Source organism: Cygnus atratus, chromosome 19 (assembly GCF_013377495.2).
Source record: "Cygnus atratus isolate AKBS03 ecotype Queensland, Australia chromosome 19, CAtr_DNAZoo_HiC_assembly, whole genome shotgun sequence".
NCBI lineage: Eukaryota > Metazoa > Chordata > Aves > Anseriformes > Anatidae > Cygnus > Cygnus atratus.
Genome location: NC_066380.1, coordinates 5,708,443 through 5,721,224, shown reverse-complemented (window position 1 = coordinate 5,721,224; position 12,782 = coordinate 5,708,443). Strand labels below are relative to the sequence as shown.

The 12,782-nt window shown below is 40.8% G+C and overlaps 1 protein-coding gene across 1 annotated transcript in view; it reads left to right on the top strand.

The window, feature by feature from the left end:
* GPR107 (G protein-coupled receptor 107) overlaps positions 1–12,782 on the top strand; it is a 38,373-nt gene that overhangs the window by 7,623 nt on the left and 17,968 nt on the right. The window contains exons 6-14 of the mRNA XM_035555002.2: positions 735–769; positions 968–1,024; positions 1,882–1,995; positions 3,523–3,656; positions 4,548–4,623; positions 5,638–5,711; positions 6,279–6,396; positions 7,428–7,558; positions 9,420–9,463. Of these exons, the coding sequence (XP_035410895.1) occupies positions 735–769; positions 968–1,024; positions 1,882–1,995; positions 3,523–3,656; positions 4,548–4,623; positions 5,638–5,711; positions 6,279–6,396; positions 7,428–7,558; positions 9,420–9,463 (783 nt within the window). The remainder of the gene's footprint in view (positions 1–734; positions 770–967; positions 1,025–1,881; positions 1,996–3,522; positions 3,657–4,547; positions 4,624–5,637; positions 5,712–6,278; positions 6,397–7,427; positions 7,559–9,419; positions 9,464–12,782) is intronic.

Here is a 12,782-nt window from a genome sequence, read left to right as displayed (position 1 = left end):
CTTGCAGTAGTGTTGTGTGAACATTGACAGTGTGCTGACACATGGAAGCCGAAAGCAAAGCTTAAGTCTTAAACTTTTACTTTCTGGTAGGATGGAAGAACTGTATGTCTGGAAAGCTTCATAGAGGGTCTGTTGAAGTGAGTGGAGTGAAACCGTGAACTTCACATGCTGCTCTGTGGAAGTCTCCTGCCAGTTTAAATTTCTCCAGTTCAGAACAGATCTTTACTTGACAGGTCGCTTTTTTTTAAATTGTGACCTTGCCTAGTAAGGAGCTGAGAATCTTTTCCTTCCCCAAAACAAGTCAGGTTTTTTGTAAGTTTGTCAGGCCTCACGTGCACATTGAGGCTAATCAGTCATAACATTAAAGTCATGTAGTTGTAGAGTGTATGAAACAAAGCTGTAGCCTGAATCCAGTATATGTCATCTGCCTCCTGTATCCCTGTAGCTGGAGGGGGTGGAAAGTTTCCTTGGGCAGGGTTTTGGGAAAGGTGTAGTAGTAGGGAAGCCTGCCTTAACATTTAAGGATGCATCCAGAATGAATGGTAGTGGAGGGAAGAGTCCTGGGAAAGTAAGGAGGGGTTGGGGAAGAATCTCTGATGATCATCTTGGAAACTGCCACGCAGGTGAGTGTAGGAATATTTGAGTAAGGTATTGGCAATGTGTAAAAGGTGGTAGTTTATGAGGCTGTCTAAATGCAAACACTCTAAACGTACCATTAATACTTTTATCTCTAGATAAGAAGTCCAAACGAAGTACAACAACCTCTCAGGTAAGAATCTGCTGTTCTCATTCGGAAAAATAATGGCAAAACATTACAATATAAGTATGGCCAGAAAGTTGAAAGGAGTATTCTGTTGCTCTCAGCTTCCACTATAAATGTACAGGAGGCAGTTCTGATTGTCTGGATGATGTAACCAGATGTAGTAGGTACCTGCCTAGAAATTCGTGTCTATTTTCCTTTTCCCAGAGCATAATAGAACAAGAGCATCATGTTCGCAACGACGGAGGAACTTTCTCGTTTCAGGTAGGGCTTCTGCCATTGTCTAGTCTTACTGGGTGCAGACGGTTCCTTTGACATACTATTTTGTGAAAAGTCTGCTGCTCCTTATTGTAGTGCCTGTTTCCTTGGTACAGAGCCTCTTTAGTAGCTTTGTAAGTTTGAGACGGACTCTTCTTGAGATAAATGCCGGAAAGCTCATCATTCATAAAGTGTGGGGACTGATTTTAAACTCTTTGCAGTTCAACTAAATATGATAGTCAGTGAGCCTTGGCATATCCAAGTATTTGTTAAATACTTAAATCTGTTAAAGCCTTAGCATTTACTGGGATTTGGCTAGTGCATGCAGATTTCTAACAACAAATAGCTGTGACCTGTCTGATGATTCACTTAAGGGACAGCTGCTCTGCATGAAACCAGATTAATGCTTTGTTTCAGTACACTGATTCATTTGTCATTGGTGGTTACTATAAAACAAGTGTATTTTAGATCATAATGTGAAACAGAGCAAATTTGCATAGCTGTGAAAATTTGTGTGGTTGTGGTGGGAGCAGAACAGCTTCTTATGCATTAGGGCAAGCATGATCAAAATTCTGTGCTTCACCATGTTAAATAGAGGATACTTCCTGTTATTTTTTGTGTTGAACTGACTTAAACACTGATGTCCAACTGTCCTGGGTTTCCAGAGTGCACAGCAATAGTGATTCTGTATCTGGAATACTGTTGAAACGTGCAGATACGCAGGTATCCTCAGAACAGTATGTTTGCAGAAAAGAACCAACTGAACCAAAATGACTTTTCTGGCCCCAGTAGAGATGGCTTCTTAACAATGCAACCCTGTGGTGAATGAGAACAATGCTGACTTTCCTATTCTTTGTTTTCAGTTTTTTTTTAACATCAGCTCTGATAACCAAGAAGGTCTCTACAGCCTGTATTTCCATAAATGCGTTGGCGAAAAGGGGCAGCCTAATAATAATCAGCAGCTATTTAGTCTTGATGTGAGTATAGCTTCTAAAGTATAATTAACTCATTCACTTAGAATTGAAAGCTGTGTATTTTAGTCTAGCTTGTATACCAAGCACATGCGGTACGTGAGTGTATGTCTGGGGTGGGAAGTGATTCAGAGCTGTGCGTTTAATCTCTGTAGTGGCGTTTCTGAAGGCAGCAACTACAGTAAGAAGAATTAAAATACTACTTTTAGAGAAATGTTTGGAAATCCGAAGACTGCTTGTGGGATTGGTTCAGTGTACACAGTTGTGACTAGATGCTGTAATGAGATGAGAGCTAAAACAGCTGTTCGTGTTTTGTTACTCTCAAAAATCACTTTTTTTTTTTCCTCTAAACAGTTACAGATACTAAGGCTGTTGCTGCAATCTAAGTTGTTGGTATTTGTGAATTCATTGGTTTTTTGCTTTTAATGGCCTAAATCAGGATGCATTTTTACAGTGTTAGGTGAACACCCTTAAGGGTAGTATTTCATAGCACATATCCTATCTGTTTTATCATTCAAGGGTTCAATCCTATGTGGTCTTGAGCCAGAGATTATTAGAACAGTGTGCGCTTTACATTTTTTCCCTTTCTTGTGCTTATACTGCCTTCCATGCTGCTGTAATGAATTTAATGTAACCTATTTTGTAATGAATCCTCTCATTGACTAAGGTAACTCTCGGGTCAGGCCCCTGAACTGCTTGTTAACGTGGCTGTGCTAATGCTACAGCAAGGGAATGTGTAGGTGATAGACCTTAGTAGCCCTAATTTCACTTGGACTAAACTGCTTTAAATCTCCTTCTAATGTTGTATGTTTAGAAGGCCAAGTCTTTTAATTGCAATTTGTTGCTTTGACCCCCTGAAGAAGTTCGAAAGAGAAGAAAACCTGGATAACTAGCCTACATAGTTGTATCCAGAGATGCACGATATTTTCAGTGCTGCAAATTAGTCTTGGTACATTATTTTAAGGAAGTCCTAGCACACATAAGCAAGCCTTTTTGGGATGTAAATAAGATGTTAAAGCTGCTGTTTTTTCAGTCACAAGGTAATAGGCTTGTAGCAGAGTACTTCTTTTCTCTTGACACGTGAAGAAATCCACTGTAGTAAACCTAACAGTTCTTGCAGCTAGGTGTGACTCTCTGCTCACCTGAAATCAGGACTGTGCTAAAACCCTGCTTGTTCACACAAGGTTGTGTAGATACTGTTACTGAATCAAATGTGAAATTTGGTGTATAGAGCAACTGTTCTTTGGGAAAATTTCTTTCTCTCTGAATTATGTTGCGTAACTGAAGCACCAGAAGGGAATGCCTGTCCTTTTCTGCTTTTCAAGGAAATTACAGGTGCAATTTGAAAAATATTGAAAAATATCTTGAGATGCTTGAGGATGAAGAGCTGATTATATTTTTTTGTTTCATAAATTACTACTTCAGAAAGGCTAATTTTAAATGAGTATATCTGTTTGAGTTAACAATTAAAGTTCACAGTGCTTTAGCCAAATCTGTTTTCAATTGTACGCATAACACACCTTTAATATTCAGATAGAAATTACGGAAAAGAATCCTGAAAGCTACCTCTCAGCGGGTGAGATTCCACTGCCAAAACTTTACATTTCCATGGCACTCTTCTTTTTCCTGTCTGGGACTGTGTGGATCCACATACTTCGTAAACGCAGGTAAGCAAACTGATGCTGCATCAGTGACAAGTACGGACCTACCTTTAATTTTCTTCCTCCTCTTATTATACCCAATTCAGATTTAATCACTTAAAATTCTGAATCTTGCTCAATGCTATGTACCTAATACTGCTTCTAGATGCAACAGTTACTTTAATCAGTGTTGTTGTAGGAGACCATTGTTCAAAAGTTATCAAGTCTTATGTTAGGAGGTTATGCATGTAGTATGCATATTTTAATATATTGTGGCAAAAATTACACAGGAAATTCCTGTAGTGAACAACAGAGAATACTATTTGAAAGTAACACTACATAACAAGAAATCTTTAATAATCGTTTTCTTATGGGGAATGGCAGATGGGAGCCATAAACACTTTGATTATAGACAAAGTGGTAGGAATTCCTCACCATGTGCCGTGCTTCTTAATCGTTAAAACATAACATCAGAAGCCAGGAGCAGCTTGGACCCTCGGACTTGATTTGAAGTTCAATAGGTGATCTGATGATTTGGTAGTCTGAAGTTCACTTGGTGGTCTGATTATTTGGTGATCCGAAGTTCATTTGGTGGTGTGGTTTAGTGACTTTGAGGGGTGGGGTGGCAGTTGTGATACCATTGGAATCGTATTCAGTAATTTTCTAAAAAACATCTTGTATGTATAAATCATAACTATGAACTACCATTTTTAACTATTTAAAAAGTAATAGTAGAACATGTAGTTAAAATGTTATCCAGGATGCTGCAGAAGTTTGGACTGCAGCATTAAAAAGTCCCTCTACACTAATAGTCAGCTCCTCCTGGGAGTTACTTTGACACTTAGGATAAAGAAAATATCCCTGCAGAAACAGATTTTTTACTGCTGGCCTTTAACTGATAGTTCTTCTTCTTCACAGAAATGATGTCTTTAAGATTCACTGGCTAATGGCAGCCCTCCCTTTCACAAAATCTCTGTCCTTGGTCTTCCATGCAGTACGTATAACTTATTCGCTAAGCTGTTCAGCTGGGAATTAGAAATGTGGAATTCAGGGCATGATGTTAGAGGAATTTGAATCAAGGGGGGTGGGAAAGAGAAGGGAAGGGGAAGAGAAATGTCTTTCGTATTGGAGTGTTGATACTGAACCACAGCTGTGTGGTGGAAGCAATTCAATTTTCATCAGCAAATTGTGACTTCAAATACAATTGAGATTGTGGCCTGAAAAGGGGAAGCAGCAAGCATACATGGGAGGCTTGAATGAGTTCCATGAATTCTAATGCTTCAGCCATCTGAGGCTGGCTTGGAAGCTCGAGTAATGGTACAGCTCCAGCTACATGTCTTAACAGTAAATGTTAATGAATGGTTGGCCTTGGTTGATGTCTGTAAAATTGAGGGCTGCTTCTTCAGCTGACGTAGTATGGCATACCACGACAGACCTAACACTACAAGCTTTAACACATTCAATACATAATGTCTCTGTTGAATTGTATTGACTTTGCCTGTCCGCTGAAAGATACCATTAACAAAGATAAAGACATTTAATCTTCCAATGTTAGTGCCAGTCATGATCTCCGCCATCAAGGTCATACAAGGGTAATACCTACAAAAATTTTGGAGTCTACTGGTTTGAATCTCGTTTCCAAAAGAAAGTAAAACTAGGGAGCCTCTAGTTCCCTAATGCAACTGAACTTGAGCAATGAATTAATAAGCTATATATGCAATTGTTTAACTGTAATTAAGTGTAGAAGCTATGTAGGAAGGATGTAGATTGTATAAAATGTATTCACTAGTGCTTAGGAAATATAGCAAATGGCGATGACCTGATTGGTGCTAAACAAAACTAGAATGTGTTGGGAGGAAGCATCCTCTAAATTGTGGAAGAGATGAGTTTGTACATGCTGATGGAGAATGAAACTTGACATGGCTAGGAGAGCAGACCTATTTTATAGCCATGGGTGGGGTGCTGATGAGAGGATTATAAAGTAACATATTGTATTTTCTGCTTCCAGATCGACTATCACTACATTTCTTCTCAGGGATTTCCTATTGAAGGCTGGGCTGTTGTCTATTACATCACTCACCTGTAAGTATATCAGAAGATTGATTTGGTAGATTCAAACAATGAAACTGAATTCCTGGTGTGGCCATCCCCCTCCCTCCAAAGAAAACAGGGAAATTGCTGATCCTTTTGTACTACGGTCTGAGTGACAAGACAACAGTCAGCCATGTGTAAAGGGGAAAGCTCTACTTGCAGAGGGCAGCTGCAGAGAATTGGTACTTTGTGGGTAAAGGAGTAAAAGGAGAAATGCTTTGCTATTCTTTATTCATAGTAATATTCAAGTATCTAATTTGCTCTTGGTGTGAATAGTAAGAGGGTGCAGCTGCCAGTGTTTTCTCCTGTTCATGATGGTAAATGGATGACTCCCCCAGGAAAAGATTGCTTATATTGACAGTTGTGAATGAAGGGTAATGTTGCTGTGTGGTGCACAGTTGTAAGCAAATACATCTGCTTCACTCTTGTAGGATAAGCATTTGCCAGACTTACAAAAAGCAAGGCATTTATTTGGGTTTGTGGCTTTACTGTCTGTAGGAGAGAGGTAGCAGGCAGAAGTACAAAATAATCTCCTTGCCCTATCTGCTTCTCTTTCAGACTGAAAGGTGCTCTTCTGTTCATCACTATTGCTCTCATTGGAACTGGCTGGGCTTTCATTAAACACATCCTTTCAGATAAAGACAAAAAAATATTCATGATTGTCATCCCGCTTCAGGTGAGGACTGAACTGTGTCAATACTTAATGTATTGTGAGAGAGCAGCTTGTGGAAACTGTAACGGACTGTGAATGCTACACAGAATATCACAGTTACTTCTTGTATAAGTCTCTTGGTTACAATATAAGTTGAGTTTAGAGTGTTTTGGAAGCTGTGAAAGGGCCAGAAGTTATTTCTATAATTTTCCTCATTTTTCTCCTCATACCAAGTATCAGATAATGGTTATTGAATAGTGTCAGTAAGCATCAAGTAGCTGTAATGTAGGTATAGTCACGCTGGGACAAAACTTGGGCTGCAAAACAGTACTAAATTACTCAGCAGAGTTATTAAATGAAAGCTGCCACTTCTGAAATGCTTGCTGAATGGGTTTAAGGAGAGGGGAAAAATTGAGACTTGTAGACCCATTGCATCTGAGGGAAATTTTCCCAGTATGTTCAAAGCAGTCAGAGCTTATGTCCTACTCGAGCAGCTGAAGAATAAAGGAAGAGAGCAATTCTATCTGCTGTTGTAGATAGAATAGTCTTTCTGCTTTCCAAGATGGAATCTGTTGCCCAGCTGCAAAATCAGAAGTATATACTTAGTGTCTGAGGTTCTTGTAGAGCTTGGGTATGGAGTACAAAATGCTGTGAATGACCAGTTTGAATTATTGACTTGACTTAGGATAATGTGATTAGACTGTTTGCTATCTAAGTGTATGCAGACTCCGGTTTTGGTATTGTAAAAAAATAATAAAAGGGAATTTTGTTCTTTTTTTTTTTTAATCTCTACTGGTACAGTAGGTTCAGCATATTATGTAGCAAAAAGGGCTACATCCTGAATGTCAGCAGAAATTAATTCCAGTCAGTTATTTCTGTGAATCCTGTGAAGATGCTTCTGAACGTGTTATTTTTGACATAGAACTGCAGAAGAATAATTGATGTTACCAAATAGCCTCTTTCTGCAACTGTGGGACAGCTTTTACTGAGTTGGCAGCCCATGTCTAATCTCTTTGGAAAGCTTCTGAAGCCATTAAGCACCCTTTGTCCTGTAGGTGCTGGCAAACGTGGCATACATTATCATAGAGTCGACAGAAGAGGGAACAACTGAATATGGGCTGTGGAAAGAAATCCTCTTCCTGGTAGACCTGCTGTGTTGTGGTGCCATCCTATTTCCAGTGGTATGGTGAGTCACTGTGCGTGATGTATGGTTTCTGAGCCCTGATGGCTTGGGCTGCTTCTCAGCTAATGGTTATGGGCTGCTAAAGGTTAAGATGCTACCAAAGCAAAGAAGTAAATGACTGTCCTTTGTGGAGTCAAGTCTTCTGTTAATTAAACTGTATCGGTCTTTAACACTTCAGTCCAATGTTGTGGAAGATGCTTGCTTTGGAAATATATTAAAAGGATAAATTAAAGTGGGGGGCATTTTAGAAGCATGGCCAGCACAGTGCAAACAGACTATAGGTGCCTTTGAAGCTTGGAACTTGGCAGAGTGCTGATTCCCTTATGTTGAAAAATAGGGTTTTGCATTACTGCCTGAGGTTGGAAAGTAGGCCACTATATTCTGAAACAATAGTGCTGTCTGAGATCAGAGCTTCTTTCAGCCAGAGTAGCTGCATATTTACTTGACTGTTTAGAAGAAATAATCCCACAGGGAACATTTCCCTGCCCTTCCTTCCACTCTACTTGGCAAGGAAAAATGTTGGTTATATAAAACCAAACCAAAACACAGATAATTCAGATAAATGCTATTGTTGCTGCTTGCCAGTTTGTCAGAACGTTTATATTCTAAATTCATTTTAGTCTTAATTGGATAAACAGCTGGATTTAAAAGAGGATATGAAGGAGCTTCTGGCTCGTTGGTTAGTAAACACAATATTCTTGTTTTTCTCCAGCATCTTCAATGTTTTTTCTGAAATGCAGAAGGAATGTGTCTGTCTAATAAACACGTCCTCACTCTATAGTGTGCAACTCCTGAGTGTTTTGGAGAAAACTGTTTCATGATGCATATGTGCATGTATAAACACATACACGGTGCTCCGTAGATGAGAGTAAGCTTCACCTTGGCTCACTAGGGTGGGTTTCAGCTTCCCAGTTCTCCTCTGTAAGGACCAAACCCAGTCTTAGTGGCCTTCTGCCAAGGCAGGGAAATGTCTTCCGAGAAATTTGCACTGCCCACTTGACACTTCCCCCACTGGAAGGAGAGCATTTGGGTGGAGAACATTCGGGTTGGGTAAATAAAACTACAGGAATAATAACCTTCATTGGAGAGAGATTCTGATTTCCTGTGTAAAGGGAACTTTTACAGCCACAGCTTCAGCTGCATAATGTGCAGAATTTGCGTCCTGTGTAGCGATATGCTAGTACAAAACTTGCTTTCCATAACAGAACTGTTAGAACAGATGCATTTGTGTGAACTGTCCTGTAGCTGTTTATACAGTGTGCAACCAGTGCTCCTACATTGTCATGGTACCAACATAAACTGGCAGTGAAGCCCAGGACACAAAATCCTGCCCCTTTTCATCTGGATGGCCTCACTGCAGCTGGTGGGCTGAGTCATATGAGCAAGGTGACTAAGACTTGGCCCTCGAATTTCCATTCCTGCAGGGTAGCTTCTGTTACATAAGTTGCCTATGTCGCCATATAAGCTGTAATCAAGTCTTTAAATGAAAAGAGCTTAAAAGAGCAGTAAGATGCCAAATGCTTGGCAGTACTCTGAATAGTAGCTCAGCTCACTTGTACAAGTGGAAAGCGTTAAGCTGGAAAATGCCCCAGTTTCTCACTTTGCTCCTGCCATCCCTCAAAGCTTTCTGTAGGCTGAAGCAGGTTTCAGCAATTTAGCTTTCTTAATCACAAAGAGGTGCGGATACTTGAACTAACTGCTTGAGATGGGGGTGAAATGTATGCAGTGCCAAACATGCTAAGGCACAGTTAAATATGGGCATAGCCTGGCCATAGAGAGCTAACAAAACTGTTAGAGCTCTAGAGGGCTGCAGTGAAAAGGGAGTGTGAAAATTATAGCTATTCTACTTTTTTTAAATTTTCAGGTCAATAAGACATTTACAGGAGGCTTCAGCAACAGATGGGAAAGGCAAGTAATCATAATTTTCTTGCTGTTCTATGCTACACGCCATAAGATATTGCCAAAATTTCCAGTGTAATGTTGATTTTGAAATACATAACTAAGGCTATAAGTCTACAATGTTACTGTTACCTTGCTGCTTTTCCTTGGTGGACTTTTAGGAATAACTTCTGGAAAATGCCCTTTTTCATGCATTGCTTTGACTGTCAGAACTCATACGTGAGGCTTATTTCCTGATACACGTACAGCTCTGTGTTCAAGCTAGACATGGTAACTAGAGCAAATCATCTGACAGCTTTGCCTTGTTCTCAGACTCAGGTGTTCAGAAGCAATCTAGAAACGAATTCTGGAAATGGGGGTCTGTTTTGACTAATGGTGAGCCTTATTTAATTTCTACAGAATTCTGTTCCTGCCTAGACAAAGGGAAATAAACCTCAGTAGGAAACAAAACATAAATTGGCATTGAATGTAACGCAGCTCTTGGCTTGTCCATGTTTGTACAGCAATTTAAAGGGCTGCTTGTGTAAAGTCACGTTATGTTTATTGTAGCGGTGAGTGAGACGATGGATGGAAAGTCAGCCCAAATATGGCTTTTGTGGTGTTTGCTTTTCCTGCCTTGCCCTCTCACTGCTTCCAGATTAGTTCCTCAGTTGGCTGCGGATTCACACATGGAACGTAGCGCTGGCTTCCTAGGAAGCAGGCAGCCATTTCAATATTCTGTCATTTAGGGCTGACTCTTCTTGAAGGCTTTATTTGTAGAAGGTCTTTTGTTGAAACATCCATTCAGTCCAGTCCTATCCTTTAATTCTATTGTTTCTGGAGGGACTGTAAGACAAAAGAGATAAAAATATTATTTACCCCTAGAAACCAATGCAAAAAGTGAGCATTAATCTACCATGAATTAACATTGGTAGTTTTCTCATCAGCGTGTTTATGCGGATATGTCCTAAGGTGATTATTAGCCTGTGCTCACCTTGCACTTGGTGGTTTTTATCACAAGGTGGTGCTATGGAGTTTAACTTCATACTGAGTGAAGGACAGAATTAAGGTGGACAATATCAAGGATGTTCAACATAAAGGCTCCTGACCTGCCCGTCTGATGCTGTGATGGGTGGGATCCTGATCTGAATAAAACCAAGCATTGCTTTCGGCTTTTTATTCTGAAAGATGTGTTATGTCGCATGGACAGTAAAAGAGGAGGTAAAAGAAAAAAAAAAGGAGGTAAAAGAAAATGGTGATCTGAGAAGCACTGCTTGTATCCTTATAGCTAGTCACTGGTACACGAAGTAGCCCCTCGGACTGTCCTGTAGCCCTCTGTTTTGTACCACTGTTGTGCTTGGGCACCAGTGATCTTTGCCGTGAATGTTGTTTGTGGGTCACCCACCCACTGCTGTTACCATGCTTAGTTGTGGAGATTCTCTAGGTTCAATAATTGTTTAGGTAGCGTAGCATAAGGCAGCTGTAAGCCTAATAATAAAGGAATAGTTAAAGAGGAAAATGTTTGCGGAAAACATTGCATAGACTTGCCACCAGATTGTGGCCAGGACAGCCACAGTGGTGGGGGCTCACTCGTCAGGTACCGTGTAGTCGGAGTGTTTAGGGGTGGCTGGTGGAAGCCCACAGGGAGCGTTACCTGATGGTGTCATGCTGCTGGTGTGCCTGGTGAGGAAACTGAAGATGATTTGGTTGCACTACAATAAGGTAAAATCATTCTTAGGCTTATAAATGAAGTGTCTTGAGTGGAACCACACGCTCCTAACTCTGTAGGCTTCCCTTGGAGGTCCTGTTCTGCAGAGGTGCTGCTCAGTGTCTTACCTTCTCACAAGAAAAATACGACCAGCACTAATGCTGAATTCATCAGCCCTTTTTTTCCCACAGGTGAAGACTGTTTTCTCAGTAAGTGGTGAAAGCCTCTGGATCCTTTCGTATGCAGTTTAGCTGCTGCACCATCTATCCTGTGGTTAGGGTTGTCTTAATCCTGTGTGGACAGAGTTCTGGTCAGCCTGCCTATTGCTTGCTCGGATTTATTGCCTAGTATTACCTCAAGGGCTGCTTTCACTGTTCCTCTTGCATAGGCTTCGTTAACTTACAGGGTGTCTTGGGGAATTAGATACTAAAAATGAAATAGCTGTTTTTCCTGGCACTGGGTCTTCTGGTGACCTTTTAGCCGGTGATGAAAATCTAAGGAAAACTGTTTTTGGTTCCTTGTGTCCATCAGAACTAACGACTCTGGCACTTTATGGCTCAGTATCCTGCTTGTGTTCCTTGACTGTTTGTCTTGTCCTCTTCCAGCTACTTCACAACCTGTTTATTAGATAGCACTCCCTTGGGTCAAGTGCAGTCATGACTGCAGTCTGACTAGAATGGAAATGAAGTAGCAAGCTGGCCTGGCTACGAGTATTCAGTCTGTTATAGCTGTGCTTGCTGTAGGCCTCTGTATTAGCTATCTACAATTATATAAAAGGCTCGTTAAAACTACTGCTAGTGCTCTCGAGTCACTAGCTAATGTTCATTTAAACTCGATGGTTTAAAAATGATTTCCTAAAGTGGCAAAGCTAGAGGAATGGGTCTAAAGCTGTAACCAGCATGACCTCACAAGCGCAGATGTTGTGGTTTACTGGTAAAGATAGGCATGGCACAGCGATACAGCTGGGTCTGAGCTGCCTGGTTGGTTGGTTATTTATTTATTTATTCCTTTGAAGGTGATCTTTAACTCTGAAGCAAAATACCTGACCTACACAGGCTTGTCCTGCACCGAAATGGGTGTAGAAAATAGGATTTTAGTAGCTTCTTTTAAAAAAAATCACCACCTTCAGATTTAAGCGAGTGCCTAGCTCTTCTGATCTGTCACCGTATTTTTCAGAGGGAGTCTGCTCTCTGTCCACTTCTGGATCTGCATTGCAAATGTCTTGCTTGCAGATTTAAGGAAATGAGCCAAACTAAGCTAAATCATTTGGGCTGCTCAACTACCACTACCTTGTTCAGAGGCATTATGAGTAAAAGGAGGAGAACTATGATATAGTAAACTTCCTTATTTGAAACTCAGTTCTTGGTCACTGGACCTCTGAAGTCTTATAACCCACTCTTACCAGTCATGTTGCCTGTTGTTTGAGGGAGGAACGGAGGGCTGGGAACACCGCTGCAGCTGTTGTTCTGCCTGTACCTCTGCGTGTGGTGAGAGATGTGAAGCTCGGTGCAGTCTGATCACGAATGGTTAGCTATTTTCCCGAAGCACTGCAGCATGGCAGAGTTGGCAGCAGTGCTAGGGGAAATACATTGCAACGTATAGCTCCCAGGCAACATCCCCTGTGTGCCGTGCACTGGGCAA